Raw genomic sequence first — 17,764 nt, 5'->3', positions numbered from 1 at the left:
ATAGTGAAAAACAGTTTATTACTGTTTTAACAGTATAGTTTGGCAACCCTAACACGGACACAGCCTAAGGCCTGTCGCGAGGGATGCGCTCGCCGCCACGACCCCAGGCCATTGACATCAACCAAATATCGGTCGGGTCAACCGATTCCTACACTGTCCGTCCATTTTTAAATTAACCCGACCAAGGACACGATATGATCGGCGGTTGGTCCCTAGTAACAAGTTACAACAGGTGAACTAGGACAAGTATAAGAATGGACTAATTCTATTAAGACGAAATATAACTATCGTATTCTCTCTCCTTCTAAAAGAAAACAACATCTGCAAATAGAGACAGATATACGTTTGCCTGTATAGGCCTTTCATTTCAATGAAGCCGGTTTACTATAGGCATTTATACATCTATTATAGATAGGTACTAGCTGTACCACTGCCATATCGATGAACTTTAGCTTTCAAAAAATATTTATCGTGTGTGTCATAAATTAATGGACCAAATTGGACTCGACTCATTTACTTTAATTTATGCAAAATAATTTGATTATATTGGAACGAGTAGTAATTGTCAATTATGATTATAAAAATAAGCATACTACGGCGCTCTTGGCCGATGGATGCGGGCCGGCGCGGGCTAGTCGAATCTAATAATCACAAACTCGGAAACGATACGGAGTCCTTTACAACAACAACAAAGAAAAAAACGTAAATTAACCTGCCGAGCCGCAACGCCATTTTCCGAGCGCCTAAAATGGCCTAAATACCTATAGTACTCGTACGTGCCACGTACAAATTTTTTTCGACACCACAGTTTGGTCCACTATGAAGTAGGCATCAATTATTTATAATTATTTGTACATTTATATAAATAAGAGTATAATGGAGATATTATAACGGGAAAAGTAAAACAACAATCATAAAATAATTATGCTTGTATTTCACGTAGTTTTATCATCTATTGACCACTAAATAAAATCAGTTTATTAAAATAATTTCTTACATATTTTTGAGGAGCCATGGCCTTTTTACATTCATGATGAATTCTGACTTTTAAAAATGTATTACAAATGGATTTTATCAACAGGTGTTTATGGTTAAATGTTACAACATAATAATCAGTGGCGTGTTCATCTAATGAAGAAAATACACAATTTTCTGTTTCTTTCAAAACATTGGTGATCATTGGCAAAATATTTTTAGGATTTCCTACTTTTGTAACACCCAATATGTTTAAATTAAACTTCAATATCTTTTCAGTATGGTAGCATACTTTAATTACATCAGTAGAAGGTTTTAACAAGCCACCTATATTTTTATTCACAATTAATAAATTTGACATTCCTCACAATGTATATATTTTTTAATTTTCCTTGTCACGAATCCCGCCATATAACCTATTACTTGTTTGTTATACTCACTAAGGTGAGTATAAAATTTAATATTCGTGGTCAGAGTCCATTAACCAACTGTTGTCAGAAGGCAAATCAATCAGTATCTTTGCGTTCCAGTAAAACTTTATCTTTTCTCATATTGTGATTGACAGTTTGGATGTAATTGGGTATATTAGTTTGCAATATTTTTATGTCATCCAAAGGAAGACAATTTCCATTTCGACTATGTTTGAATTTTGCATGAACTAAAAGTTTCTTGTAAGCTACCATAAACAATTTAGCAGAAGGATTATTGTTGAAACCCCCTTGAGCTCGTATTGCCCCGAAAAAAAATTCTAAATGATCTTGCGAGAGCTTATAATGTAGGCAAGAACCAATAGTTTTTATTTTCTGAGACGTAATTTTCATACAGAAATATTATCGCTCGGATGCACGTTAGAAAGCCAGTTTTACGGTGGGATTCAATTAGCAGTTCACCATTAGTTCACAATTTGTTCGCAATTCGTTTATTATCATATCAGTATGGGCTATTATTTTATTTTGTCTGTGGTATTGTTGTCTAACTTTTTTTAAAACTCTACCTCTTCTTTCCGCAGTAGTTTTTAACCGGTTTACCACTTTTTTTAATTTTTCTATTATTTTATTTTTTTTACTTATTGTACCTTTCAGTTCTGACAACTCATCTTCATGACTCTTCATGGAAGTTGACGGTGTGCATAACTCCAATCTCGTAGATCGGGGACGCTTGAATTTACCCTGAAAGAATAATAAGAACTTATTTCCGTCTTTGCATTTGAACCAAGCGAGATACAAAGGGCTGCTTGCTATGCAAAGGAATACTATGACTGTACCACTGAGCATTCTGGCCATGCTATGATATTGAACATATTAACATAATAAACGCTCACCTTTTGCAAGCTTGTCGGTACATGTGTGAATATAGTAGGTACTGCATCACTGTGCAGGACTTTTGTTTGAAATCCTTTCCGATAACATGATTTATGAAAGTGTAGTGAACACAATCGAGAATACGGTGAAGGAGTCCAGCTTTCCCGGTTCACATTCTGTTTCCACTTATTTCTTAAATCAGGCTCTTTTGGAAACCTGAGAATAATACACATTACAATTAACATTATATTAGCCGTACATAATACGATTTTAATAATAGTTTTTTCTTATGTAAATAGAAAATAGAAAAATAGAAATAGAAACGTTTATTCGCTAATTCGCAAATTACATATTATAAGTAAGTACACAAAATAAAACAAGTATAAAATAAATATTAACGACAGTATTTGCGAAATCGCGAAACGGTCTTTGCTCAGCATAGTGTTGGCCGTAGAGGCCAACGCGTATGTCTTGTGCTAGCTTCTCTGAGACTACAAAATATTTAAGAGAAACATATTCATTTTAAATACAAGTGAAAAAACTGAACCTGACATTATAAACATCGATTAATTTTAACCACATCACTATCATACAATTTTAAGTACATGAACTGTCAATTACTCCATGAACAGATGTTTATTGTTCATTATTTTTACAAGTCTTTGGCCTTACGTGACCTTATTGACTTTACGATACTTAGAACTGCAATTTTATTATTCAGAACAGATCACATAATCTAAAAATTGCGTAATAATTTCATTATGATAGTCGATAACTTACCGATGGAAAGATATCCTTTGGTCACTTTCTGTTAATACACCCATTCTACTCTTGCAACCGATAGCCACACAAGCCATGGTTCCAATGATATTAAATCAACTAAATTTCACAAATCAAATTTGCATTAAACGCATAAAATCAGGGAAAAACTGATAACCACTTTGGTATCCAGACGGCTACCACGGTGACTCAAAATTTGACACACTGGCTTTTAAGATGGCGTTGTTTGTCTATGCTTCTTTCTTTTTTTCATAGTGAGAGATTCCATCTGCTAAAAAGAGACATATGACAGTTTTTTGTTCGTCTTAAATAGAGTTAGTCCATCTTATACTTGGTCCTAGCAGGTGAAGCTAATAAGAGCGTGTTTAAAAGTATATCTATCTATACCTAGTGCCATCCACGAGGACGCATGATTTTTGTCAAAATTAGACATTAATGACATTGTAATAAGAACCACGGCACGCGTCATCGTGAATGAATCTACCTATACATTTGGTTTATCTAATCTATAGAGAGGCGGCGGAGAGGAGTACGTTACAATCTTTAAGACTTCGGTTTTAGTGCGTATAATAATGACGAAATCTATAATAATTTCTTAAAGACAAGCGGTAGCTACGTAGGTATTCGCAATTTTTCGCGGCTTTGTAGGCGCGAAGCGCGGCGCTGGATGTTAAATTATTATAGATTAAACCGTTAGTTTCAGTTTCGGTTACGGATATTGTATTTTTAAGGAAGTAAAAGTAAAATCAAATAGGAATAAATAGAATACAATAAAAAATTACAAAAAAAAACAAATAAGACCTATAGGTACCTACAAACTATAAGGCTTAAACACCTAAGTACTCGTATAATTTTGTACAATAAAGAGTTTGCTTTCTAATAGGAATGTAGATGACTTGACTTTAATTTTATTGTATTAGTTAATATACAATAGATGCAGAAGTCGCCGGCTGTTCTGTCGGCTCGGCAGGGCAAAAAAAAACCTGTCACAACATGTCGCATTTTGACTCCGCCCCTATCCGAAACTATCAGAAACTTTTATACTTATCGGATTCGGTTACGGCTACGGATAGTTTTTTATTTCGGATATCCGATAGTTTCGGTTACGGATACGGAGCTTCATAACATCCCAGAGACCCTACTAACTACGAAGTGCATAATTCGAACTTCATTTCGTGCCGTTCCGCTCACGCTAATATGATTTGACACGAGAGTGAGAGGGACGATACGATACGAACTTCGATTTTCGAATTTCGGAGTAGCGCCCCTGATCTATATTATACATACAATGTAGGTAGGTACCTACTCAATCTATAGCGAGCGTGGCGCGACACTCGTGTCACACAAACAGCTGTGTGCGCGTGCTGTCGGTCGGTCATCCACGTACGCGTGATTTTAATTATATAATACGTATTGTAATAAAATCCAAAAACTATTAAGTACTTACTTAATATATCTAGACACAGCCTGTCAAGCCAAGTTCGAGCTAACAGAACTGGCGAGCAGCACCGTGTGTAATTTTGATTTATTCTGTGATCCAATATATATATATATATACCCCAATGCACCTTATTAAAAAACAGTCAAGTGCGAGTTGGACTCGAGCACCGAGGGTTCCGTACAATTTTTACCATTTTTTTTTATTACCATTGCTCTAACGAAAAGTAATAGTTAAACTGTACTGAAGGACAAACTTAACTTTACCGTTGGAAAACTGTTGTCCTGATGCATCACCACCATAGGTCGCAGTTAGTATATCAATCAAGTACAAATAAGTTTATAATCGCAAAAAGTATTTTTTTGTGATGTAGTTACCTAACTACAAATTAACGGTTTTCAAACTTTTTTTATTGGTTGTGCTATAAGAGCTAACATTATAATCATACCAAATTAAAGTTTCTAACCCGTTATTGATTTCTACGTGTCGATATTGTAGGTTGATCAGGTTTTAAAAGCCTAACAAAAGCCGTACGGGCGGGCCGGACGCAGTCAGTCAAATTTGGCCAGCCCGCGGCCGGACAAGAGATAAAAGAGATTAAAAATCCTGAACAGTGTCCGGCTTTATAGTCCGATACGGGAACATGGAAATAACTCTGTAAACTAACAAAACATAAGTCAGTTTTTTTGTACTCGTAATCTGTTAGAGTTAATTAATTGAGTACTAAATGAGCATCTCTAGTCTAATGGTTTTTTTCTCGATCGATCGATTGTTTTTTTTGGACGTACCTAATATCTCCGAATTTCGAATTCGAATTCGATCTGGCAAGTTGGCAAAACCGGGGGCGTCGCGTCGCCGGGTGATACTTTTGTGGCACAGCACTATGCAAGACTACCAAGCTACGCCCCGCACTATTGCCTGCGGGGGGGAATGAAGGAAGGGCGGAGAGGTGCCGGCGCTCACGCTCACGCCGCGGCCCGGCCGCGCGCCGCCAGTTGCCGAGTCCTCGTCCGCGCGGAACGCACGCTGCTCTCACTGTCTGCTCGCAACTATCAACTCTCGTGCCCGCTCGCTATCAACTAACTCCATCCATAAATCCGTTTCTAATCTTGCAACTAAATTACTAACCGCTGTACATTTCTTTATCAAAATTTCTCTGTAATGTAACGCACTTTAACAGTTTTCATTCCGACTCGCTACCTACTTCTATATATACTCCCGGCCCGGATATTACCGGGTTGGAAATACCGACCCTGTTTTTCGTGTACACGCCCATAGAAGCTCCTGTCAGTTTCTAAGGGCGTAAACACAAAAAACAGGGCCGGTATTTCCATGTCGGTGTTATCCGGGCCGGGAAAGAGTGTCACTCGCGTCCGCGTGCGTCGTCGCCCGCCGAGCCCAGCTGGGCTACTCCGAAACTCGAAACTCGAAGTTCGTGTCGTGCGGTCCCTCTGACACTTACACTGTTTGATACGAGAGCGAGAGGGACCGCACGACACGAACTTCGAGTTACGAGTTTCGTAGTAGCCTTGCAGGCCAAGCCAGCCAGCAGCCATTTTGATTTGTTTACCGACCGTGTGGCGTGTTTGCGTGCGTGCGTGTGGCGTACGCCTGCCTAATATTTTTACAATAAAGAAGTGTTATGAAAAGAAGATCAAAATAATGGAGAAACCAGAAAAAGATGTAAGTTAAATTATTACTAAATGCTTATTACTAACGACATCGACATGGCTTTGTGCCTGCCTAGTTGAATTGAAAATAGTATTTTGAACATGCAAGCTATAGATTTGACAATAGATCATATATTCCCATGCTACAGTTATGTTCTGTTGTTTATTTTATAAGCATGTTTTATTTTGGTGTTTTAGTTGTATCGATCAATCATGTACCGGCAAGTTCAGTCTAATTTGAATTAAACATTCTAAACTCAAAATGCACCTTTTTCACTATAACTGCTATTTTAAAAGCACCTCGAGATAGCATATAAAACTACAGGGATTGCTTTTTTACGATAAATGACGATAAAATAGCTGTTTTAGCAAAACAAAAGTTCATTTTGAGGTAAGAATGTGATTGGCGCGCGAGACCAATCATCTAAGTTTTAGTAGTTCTGAATAAACAAGTCACAGAAAAAAAGTGAGGAAATACTAACAAAATGGCTGAAGTTCAAAAATTATATTTCGCTAGGTTGTGTAAGGAAATCATATTACCTAGTTTGCGTCTCACTCTTGTGTTGATACAAGCTTTTATTTTTAATTTATTTTTAACCTAAGTACTTCAATTAAGTAAATTCAGGTTTTTTATGTAATAAATAGGAGGGGACAAACGAGCGGACAGTTCACCTGATGTTAAGTGATTACCGTCGCCCATAGACATCCGCAGCACCATCAGGATATCAGACGCGTTGCCGGCCTTAGGTGTGTATGAAAGTAGTTATTTTATGAAACTGCTGCGGTTATTAACATGTTGGCTGCCATGAGCATCAACAGTGGCACCAGTGGAATCAAAATATTGTAAAGTTAAAATTAAATGCAACCACATAAATAAATAATTTCATCTCAATATTCATTTCACCTACACAGATATTTGGTTAAAACTGTTTTGTAGTAGAGAAGTTCATATTACCTACAGTGCTAATACTTCAGGTTTTAACAACATTTGGATACTATTAATCTCATAATTTGCGTAGCTATATACTATTTATAAATATTTTTGATAGGTATGCACATAGAAATATTGACAATAAATAACTGCAGAAGGTAACAGGTAGTTTGATCATGTGATTAAAATAGAAGACAGAATGATGTAGTTAGATGTTTTAATTGATGATGTGGTCAAACCATTTATAATTAATATGGATGAGTATGAACTAAATTGTTCGGAAATTGAATCTTTTATGTTGTTTTCAGAAGCCGTATTCTGTTATTATATTCTCATATGAGAATAATGAATATGTAAGCGTCTGTCCAAGAAACTGGTTAAATGAAGACAAAAAGACATGATTGGATAACTTATTGACATTCGCATAATAGGACATTGTAAGTATGAGACTACATGAATTTACATGTAATTCACTACAAAATAAAATGTAATATCAATAAATTCAAGGAAAATTAGTGTGAATCACAAAATCTTTTGTTTCTTTCAGCTCCAAAACGTGCAGTCACTCACCGTTTTATGCTACAGTTAATATATGCTGCTGTTTTCCGAAGTAAGTGATTTTTAAAAATTGATGTTGGGTATTTATTTATTTTATGGGTTTTTAGAAGGCACACTGTATTATGCTAATAAGGTAACTTGACTGTAGCAGGTTTCCAAACTGAAATTGTTTTTTTAAAAGCTTTTATATAACTTGTAATGTACATACAGCCGAGTTCATAATTGTAAGCAAAAATTTTATCAAAAATATCTGAACTCGACTATATGTACATATGTTGTCTGGGTGTGGAATCTTGGAAGCTTAATTTGACCCACTTCCAGTAATCGGATTGACTTGAAATTTAGCATACATATGTAAATCTGGTGACAATACAATAATCTGGCAGTGACATCCTGGTGGTCCGGCCAGGATTGTCTCCGCATCACGGAACTCTTCAACGGTTAATGGCAACTACTTCAAACTTGGTATAGATATGTAGATTGGATGACAACGCAAGTACAGTCAACAGAAAGTACAATAAGCAAAAAAAGATAGTATAAAAATGTTTTTTTTATGATTAGGTTACTTTACTCTTATTTATCTAGTGGTTAAGGAGAAGGCACATCATAAATTGTGATTCATAATGCATGTGTTAATTAACAATTTTAGGTAGGTGTTCTGATATGTAACCTTGATAATTTGGTTTGATTGCAACATATTTTTAGTGATCTTTTTTATAGTAGGTACATTGTCTTAAGGGCGGTAAATAAGGAATAACGAACGAGAGTATGAGTCGATGTTCGTAATTGTAGTACCGCCCGTGCGACATACAATGTTTTTCATCACATTTGCGAGTAAAATTGTATATTTGTAAAAGAAAAACTAATTTTAAAAATTGCCGAAACCGCTAGCTGCACTCTTGGCAGCGCTCTGCAGCATGTGCATGGCGTGCGTGAGCAGCAGCGCGCGCACGGAGCAGCAGCACATCATGCAGGAAAAAACTCATTTACCGACCTTGGGCTTCATGACATGAAAATTAGTACGGGCAATGATTCATTTCATTTACCGACCACGGGTTTCATGAAAAGCACATTATGGTCGTGGGTTTTATTTGGGGGGCTGCAACCAAGGTAGCCTGCATGTTACGACACTGGTTACGAGCAAGTGTGATGAAAAATATTTTTATTTATTTATGTTATTCTAGTGATCTTAATTGTACATGCATGTGCACATTACTGGTGCCGTTAATAATGTGTTCTTAAGGTAAGAAAAATTTTTTTTTCTCAAACATGCTCGGAATATTCGCATTACTTCGAAAAAATAAACCGCGAAGTTTAAATACTGTTATAAACCGCTGAACCGAATTAGATGAAATTTGGTATGGAGATAGTTTGAGATCCTGGAAAGGGCATAGGATAGTTTTTATCCCGGAAAATTGCATAGCCGCGGCAGACGGAATTTTGATGTTTAATTTCCCGACAATGTTTGAGAAAAGCATTAAATACCTAAGCGTGAAAAGAGATTGCCAGCCTCGTATCCCTTTATCTACTTGGCCGACAATCCCTACTTTCCCGGCCTCTGCAATAATGTACTATTTTTGGTTGTTAGCTAACTTGAAGGAAGCATTTGCTGTGGAAAAACCTAGGCAGACGGCGTCATCTTCGTCAGACAAAAGAAAAATTACCAAAAACAAAAAGTATCGATCACCTCCATCACTCCCTATGAAACCAATTGAAGAGGAATTGAACGAAATACATGCGGTAATGCTATTTTCAATAATTTGGTAACAAAGTGGTTGATATTAATAAACCAGAACTTATGGCGTTACATTAAAGCACTAACAATTATTCGTTTTTTTTTTAGATACAGTGACATCTGAAAGCAGTATGGAGTGTGGAAGACCTGACACTAAATGACATCAGTAAGGATGAAGACAGTGACATGGAAAATAAGATATGATCTGGAAATAGCACAACTGATGGCGTAATTCAGGATAAGAAAAAAATAGTCCGTGAAAATAACATAATCGAACCTGGTCAAATCTCTGTAAACTGTTATAAATTCTGCAAATTTTTTCGTTGTTATTGTGGATTGTGTGAATCATTCATCATTTTTTTTTTTTACTTTGTAGCTACCTACAGAATGTTTCTTGAGTCAGCAATATTATAAACGTTCCGATTCTTGCAGAATGTTCTTTACCTCTGCCTCTTTAGGTATTTTATGGGAAGACGTTTTTGTTTTTAACAAAATAGGAAAGTTTTCTATTGTATTTAAATTACTATATGAAAAATAGCAAAGCTAATCTCACCAACATTCATTATAATTGCGTAAGATTGTATGTATGTTTGTTTGTTACCTACCATTTCGTCTTAATCGTTGAACCGATTTAGGTGAAATTCGGTATACAGATGGTACAAGATAGGACATAGAATCCTAGTTTTTATCCCGGAAAATGGCATAGTTCCTGCGGGATAGCAATAAACGGATTCTACGTGAACGGAGTCGCGGGCAACAGTTAGTTACTGAATAATTGAAACCAATATTGATGTTTTCGATATTTTAATTAGAATTAAGTTTAGACCGTATACTAAAAAAAATTGCAATTTATTAAATGACTTCCTAAAGCGTGCATTATAAAGAACCTATTTTCCTTCTGTCCATTCCTATATTGAACAGACTGTATGTAATACACACATGTTTTACTTATGATTCAGACAATTCAAAATAACAACGGAAAAATTTGCAGAATTTATAACATAGTTTACAGAGATTTTGTCCAGGTTCGATTCCCGGTTATGTATGAGATTTAAATCAAAAAATTGAATGTCATTTTTATTTAGGGGCTGTTTCACCATCCCTTGATTAGTGTTAACTGACAGTTAAATATGATGCCATCTACGTCTATTCGAACAAAACAAATAGAGACGGCATCATATTTAACCGTCAGATAACACTAATCAATGGATGGTGAAACAGCCCCTTAATCTAAAATGAAAGCCATGGTTCCTAAGGACAGGTTTCGCTATATCTCATAGTTTCTGATTTCTCCCAACTGACCCATTTGGATTGATCATCTGTATAGTCTATTGGTCTATACTATAGACCATGTTATGTGTTCATATCTTCACAATTAACTCAAGTTGATAAACCAATTTCGTCAGAGCAATTAAGTAATTGGGCTGTTTCATATTGTATAACTCATTCACTGCCACCGACGCATATATGCGTTTTTGGAACTTCCCCCCAGTGCCGCTGTCAAAATTATTCATACATTTTGAACGCACATGTGCGTCGGTGGCACCTGTGGTCAGTCAAGTCAAGTCAGGTGGCAGTGAATGCGTTAATTCATTGACGTTTTAGTGGTAGTCTCTAGTCATAGTCATAATTTCTATTGCATACCTTGTAATTTTCTCTCTGTGTATGTGTTTTCTGTAACGCTTACTATTTCTGGTGTACAATAAATCTTTGTATTGTATTGTATAATACTTATGGACATGTTTGAGCAGTCAGTCCCTCAGTCATGGTACTGTTTTAAGAGATAATATATAGAAAGTGCAAATGAGACGTTCGCACAACATGCTGGGCTATCTGAATCGCAGTGTGCATTTAGTATCACAAATCCCTTATACCTGTTGCAGCTCACAAGCCTGCTTGGCCTTTGGTTGTTTATATGTAATTTAATTATTGTGTTGTGGGTTTTGAAGTGTTAAATAAACATGCACGTTAACGAAGTGGTTGCCTGTCGACGCTTTATTTTCGAATAGATTATTATATTGACATAATAATAATTTGCTTGCTTGATTTTGTTGTTTTGCATTGTGCTATAAGAATATTAATCAGCCCTCGTCTTTGCTCAACTCATAATTCTTTTGCCAAGGAATAACTGTATTTTGTATAAAATTACCCCTGTACCCTGTGTAATCAGTTAAGCTGTTAAACTTAAGAATATACTTACTTTAGTGACAGTAAAGCCCACAACCATATCGGGATATTTTTGCTTAATTGTTAATAGTAAATCGTAAATTTTGTAATAAAAATAAGTATCTAATCTATCTTTTGTTTTTATTTATAAAGAAATTGAATGTTATTTTGGTAATTATTGTTGTTTGTTATTAATTCCTAATAACTATTTTTAATTCTTGTTACTTTTGTAGCTATGTCGAAACTAGTTTAAAATGCTGCTGCTGATAGTTTGTAATTTCAGATGTTATGTCCAGTGCAGAAAGTTGCACGTGTACAATTACTGTTAAGTTTGAGATGATTAGTGCACGTGTAAAATTACTGTAACTTTCATGTAAAATCATGTAAAATGGTTGAAATGTTAACTGTTGTTTAAATTTAATAGTTGAATAATTTTGTAATGTGCAGACCTATACAATTACCTACCAATTTTAGAATCGCAAGTCAAGCGATTCTTAAATTGGTTGGCACTTTGTATATGTCAGGACATTGCAAAATTATTCAGCTAATAACTTTTAGCAGCAGTTAACGTTTCAACGTCAAGTTTCATTGTCATTTTATACGAAAATTACAGTAATTGTACACGTGCAACCTAGTGCACTAATCATCTCAAACTTACAGTAATTGTACATTTGCAACCTTTCTGCACTGAACATCTGAAGCTTGCAGTAACTTTCACGTGCAACATTCTGCAGTATTTACCTGAAACTTACAACAATAATACCAAAGTAACTTTCTGTAGGATCCTTTAGTAACGTTAAAAAACATTTATTTGAATCTTACAAATAACATAGAACTGGAACGTTTAAGGATGTTTCAAAATAATGTTACTGGCAGTACTTACCTGAAACTTACAATAATAATACCAAAGTAACTTTCTGTAAAATCCTTTAGCAACGTTATGTAACATTCATTTGAATATTACAAATAATATGGAACTGCAAGATTTAAGGATGTTTCAAAATAATGTTACTGCAACTTCACCAAGTACCTTAAAACCAAAACTTACCAGCAACGTCGCTACACAGTTAAAGAAATGTTCATTTTAACGTTGCAGAAACCTTTCATTACAACCTACTTGCAGCTTAACAAAGTAACTTTCTTAAGTTCAGAAAGTTTGCCACACAACTTTACTTAAGTTCTAAATACTCCACTGAAACTTATATTAAATTTAAAAGGCTTACAAAGTGGGTATATACAAGCTTTCTAGGCTTACTGCAACATTGGAAAAAGTTAAAGCCCAACTTTATTAACACCGCGAAGTTGCAGTGGACTTATTAAGTTAGTTAATCACAGAATAAATCAATTGTTTTGTTACTTTATGCACCTGTTATCGATATTCAGACTTCCCAAAAAATGTTTCAAAAATACCTTAGAGTGGGTACTTTCAATTGCAACAACGTTTCTACAACGTTGCCTGAAGGTTGAAAGTGATATTACTTCAACGTTCTCCATATATCTGTCTGCAGGTACTTTCATGAAGTTACTCGTTCATTTGAAAGTTACTTAACTTCTCGCTAGAAGTTCTAGGAAACTTTAATTGAAAACTTACTTTTCGTTATCTTTGAATGGTTGCAATTAAATTAAACGTTTAAATCCTTGAATGGGTACCAACTTGCGCAACGCGCTGGAAAAACTTACTTTCGTTCTCCATATTCTTTCTGCAAAATAAGTAATCGATTTGAAAGTTACGAGCCATCGGTCGGCCTGCTTGAAAACTTCGTTGCGACACAACAGTATGAAGAGTTGAGAACGCGGCATACAGCGCCATCTGTCATTGCAAATAAACAGCAACGCGCCCCACCACCAATCTCGTGGGGCTAGGCAAGCGGGCAATATGCGTGTTCTCGCGTGTATAAAAAGGAGTCGCCAGAGCAACGGCAGCTTCTTCTGCACTCTGCGCTTCAGCCAAGACACTAATATTTTGGGTCTACTTAATTATTGTGAAGGTTTAAACATAGTTTAATAAGACGCTCAGTTTCTTGTGCTGTTGTTATTTCTTTGTAATGCGCTCCGTTAACTGCATATTAGGCAGATCTGGACAGTCGCTGCCGTCCTAACTGACCATTCGTGGTCCTTATTGCTAAGTGAGATTCAGCAGTAGGCACGTATGGTCTGAATATGTAGGGTACTGTATCTTAGGTAGGTACAGTCACCAGCATTAATATCTGCCACAGCGGAGCGTGCAAAAATATCTGACACGCCCTCCCGGCCCTAGAAATAGAGTCGTATCAGATATTTATGCACACTTGTTGTGTCAGATATTGGTGCTGGTGACTGTACCTACTGCAGAAATTATTCATGCTGTCCCCTTCGTAACTCAGATTTGTTGCGCTGCAAGGAACTAGGATGCGAGTGCTTCAAGCACCGTTGAGTTGGGGTACGTATTATCACGTTGCTTGTAATATTCATCGTCGTAAGGAGCATTTATAATGTACTGGCTTTTGCCAGCGACTTTGTCTGATAAGAATTCCTTTATCGCTATCCCGCGAGAAGTATCCAATTTTCTGGGATAAAAACGGTTTTATAATGGGTGATCCAGACCAACTCTAAATCGTCAGTAAATGTTACTGGCTCGTCCACAATCATATTTGAGTAAAATCCCCACACACCTTTAATTGCAGTGACCATGCACTTAGTAAGAGTTTGTGAGTAAGAGTTTGATAAGTACTTTTTTGTTTTCAATACTTTAAAAACAATAAGTTATCTCACAAAATTAATGGTACGATATTGTAGTCAATGCAGTTGGGTAGGTCCTGCTCACGTCTCCCGAAACACCCTGTATTCTTCCCAGGATCTCAATTAAATTTGCTACGTGATAGATAGACATAATCACTTTCCCATTTACTCGATAACTGGAATTGGATCAAAATGAACTTGCAAGATTTGACCCAACAAACAGGGCAAATTAAATTAATGGTTATAATATTATAATGCTTGTAAAAATGCGAGGCCCCTGGCTTAAAAATATTATTATACCTGTAGGTACCTACATATTCATTGTCCATGCTCACCCTGTACCGAAGTGCCACTTAATTAAAAGTGCTCAAAAATGGGTTATTATATTACAGAGATTGTATTTCAGAAAGGATTACATTTCAGTTTTGAGTAGCATCATTTAGCAAAATGTATGTATTTAAACAAAAAAGTTCAAGCATCAGTAGCACGAGCGGAGGAAAAGTGGACGGACAATCGGACAATCAAGCATAAAATTTTATTTGAATTCCTTATTACGAGTATTAATTCTATAGAAGAAAAGCGTAATTTATTTATTACAATAAATTTCACAGCTTGTAAAAACCAAACCACTGTGAAATTAAATGAATGACGATTCTGTACAAAGAATAAAAAAAAAGAAATAATACAATTTACATATGATTAAAAATGGGTAATTAAGTAATTAAGGTAATTTAAGAGTCCCTAGATAAGGTTTGGTACAGTCTTTATACGTACACTAGGACTTCCATGCGATTTGTCATCTCCGTAGCTGTCTGTGGAGTTGTGGCTCTGCCCACTGCTGGCACTCGAAGTTCTTTCTCTGGCAGCTCGAGCCCACGACTCCAGCCTCTTTTGCGCGGCCCACACCCCGGGCGGACCTAGACCACTCATCTTGAAGGCTAGTCTACACTTTTCTACACTTTAATAGTTCACTCATTGCATACTCCAAATAAGTTCCGAGTGTTTAAAGATTCCACGTTGTTTTAAGTCAATGTACACTTCATTGTCTCTTATATATTTGAAACTGGAAAAAAGTGGTTAAATTAGCTTATAAGACGCATTGAAACAAGAATTTTTGATGCCAGTAGAAATATAATGTGGCGTCGATTGTGTTTAGAAGAACATTAAAACAGTTTAAGTTCAAAGTTAACCGTCTATGGTCACTTAGTTAATCATTTGTGTCAGTTCTAGAACTCGCGAACGATAGCCAAAATATAAATAAAATATTTTATTTCAGAAGAAAGGGCACGAAGTGTTTTCAAATATTTACGACACGCTCAGAGATCTTACGCGAGTAAGCGCCGAGTCTTTTTGGGACTTATTACTAACAGAATACGATTACTTAGTTTGATTTATTACTTGCTTGTTGAGACGGGGTCGTAAACGATCGTCCTGGATGGACGCCCACGTAGTTGTAAAACCCCGCTACGACAGACACTGTGTGGGACGTTGTTTACTGAAGTAAGTACTAGATTAAATACGGCGGGAATTAAATCATTTTAAGGTGCATTTGTTAAACATTTAACGCGACGCGAGGTAACGTCGGTTTTGAAGCATTAAACTGAGTGTGGGTCGTATTCACTAAACGAGTACCCATTAAACGACAGAGTTGCTAGAAGCGGGAATGTAAAACGTTACATAGTAGCTTTTAACGCGCGATATAAAGTTATATGGAGGCTTAGTGGAGTTGAATTTAAAATGCATTCTATTTTACCAGTTGCATATATAATTTTGAGCGACGGATCACCGAACGTAAGCCGTGCCGTGATCAAAGCCGTGGCGGGCGTACGACGTAGCGTGCTCGATACATTGATTGATGATGGCTCACCGAAGCAGCTGTGAGCCTTCGTTATCGAGTTATGAAAACAAAACCGCAATTTCTCTACCACAATAGATTGCTGGCTGTCAGGGTTGCCAATTGCTTTGCGCGAGCTATTAATGGAAATTCAATCGATCCCACGTTGGGCGCCAAAATTAAAATCATCGCCGTGTTAATCCAATTATCTTGGAGGCTGTTAATATTTTAACGCGGCGCAATAAAACGCCGCTCTATCACATATATCTGTCCGGGCGAGCGTTCCACGTGTAATCGACCACGTACGCAGTTCACGTGCGCAATTTATGTGCATTAATAAAACATTTTATTTAGAAACACCTGAAATGTTAGAGCTAGAGAAACGCGGTGTGTCGTATCGTATGTCAAAAAGGCCCGCTTTATAAGAAATGTAAGAAGTCGGGGCGTGGGTAAGCTGAGTCAGGATTATGGGCTAACTGTTGCGTCTAAAGTGTTCCCTTGGTGACATTATCTCCGCAAGATTGCCTATTTATTCAAATGAACATTTCTCAAGCTTCTTAGGACCGCGTTTACAGTGTAAAAAGTCAATTAAGCAAATTCGTTCTCAAACTCAGTGTTACTGCGATTAAAAAACTTAATTTTGCCCTAATAAACTTCAGGCTAAACACATGTCGTAACGGAACGTATGTTATATACGATTTAATTATTACTTTCCGGAGAGTTTATTTAATTTTAAGATACTTAAAGCACATCTCGTTACATTCATTTGCTGTTAATTCCTTTTAATATTAATGATGATTCGCGCAGGGGATGCGGGTCGACAAAATATTCAGCGCTTCTGTATAATGGAATTTGAAAGTAGCTCAACTATCGTTTTAAAACACTCACTCACTATGAACACGTTAGTAGTTTTAGTTAAAAGTTAACCGTCTGTGATCACTTAATCATAGGGTCAGCTCAGGAACTCGCGAGAGATCGCCATAGTTAATATACTTAAAAGGTTATTGAGCACTGAATGGAAGAAATCGGTGGGGCGGGGTAGCACAAACTAATAGTCATTTATGCACTCGACACGATAATTATTTATAGGGGCGTGATATGATTATATTTTTATCAGCGTGACGTTATGAGGAGCGGTCGGCGCGGCGACTCGCGCACACTGCCTCCGCCCGGGTCGGTGTTGCCACCTCCCTCGGCAGCCTTACCCCGGCATCTGTATCGGTCTGTAACTAGTTTCAAATGTATTCAGCCGTGTAATCGGGATTTTCGGGTCAACTGACATAAAGTGTTAGTAGATAGATAACATCTAATTACGGTTTAATCGTCAACCCGTCATTGAGGATTCGCGAAATTTGCAAATTTACGTGTATCTGTGTTATTGAATGTTTGTTTGGAATTCTGTGGTTTGTGGTATGCAAATTTTATTCATGCAAAGGTTTTTATACCTGAGAGCAACAACCATTGTGAATGACAATTATTTAATTTAACTTTACTATATTTTATTTATTTTCCAATAAAAAATTACAGCATTATAGTAAAACCAATGCGCTGTAAAATTCAAATTATACAAAAAACACAAAAAAGTCATTAAAAAAATATATATTAACGCTTTTCATCTATGTTATTTAAGATTTTAGGTTAAGAGTCCCATGTTGGGC

The 17,764-nt window shown here is 36.4% G+C and overlaps 2 protein-coding genes and 2 long non-coding RNA genes across 4 annotated transcripts in view; 2 read left to right on the top strand and 2 right to left on the bottom strand.

The window, feature by feature from the left end:
* Positions 1–17,764, bottom strand: part of LOC141441598 (synaptotagmin-5-like) — a 125,926-nt gene that overhangs the window by 34,753 nt on the left and 73,409 nt on the right. The window lies entirely within an intron of this gene.
* LOC141441632 (THAP domain-containing protein 1 B-like) lies at positions 914–3,537 on the bottom strand. The gene is made up of 3 exons (XM_074106428.1): positions 3,057–3,537; positions 2,297–2,492; positions 914–2,144 (listed from the first exon to the last, which is right to left on the bottom strand). Exons 1-3 carry the CDS (start codon positions 3,131–3,133, stop codon positions 1,854–1,856), a joined length of 564 nt encoding a protein of 187 aa, XP_073962529.1. The 5' UTR covers positions 3,134–3,537; the 3' UTR covers positions 914–1,853.
* On the top strand, positions 5,349–7,494 carry LOC141441653 (uncharacterized). The gene is made up of 4 exons (XR_012452830.1): positions 5,349–5,531; positions 6,022–6,177; positions 6,810–6,911; positions 7,404–7,494. It is a non-coding gene; the product is annotated as an uncharacterized lncRNA (long non-coding RNA).
* LOC141441649 (uncharacterized) lies at positions 7,494–9,388 on the top strand. Its single transcript, XR_012452829.1, has 3 exons — positions 7,494–7,532; positions 7,643–7,705; positions 9,242–9,388. It is a non-coding gene; the product is annotated as an uncharacterized lncRNA (long non-coding RNA).

This window comes from Choristoneura fumiferana, chromosome 2 (assembly GCF_025370935.1).
Source record: "Choristoneura fumiferana chromosome 2, NRCan_CFum_1, whole genome shotgun sequence".
In the NCBI taxonomy this organism is placed as follows: Eukaryota; Metazoa; Arthropoda; class Insecta; order Lepidoptera; family Tortricidae; genus Choristoneura; species Choristoneura fumiferana.
The sequence above is the reverse complement of the archived record's forward strand: the minus strand, read 5'-3'. Positions and strand labels throughout refer to the sequence as shown.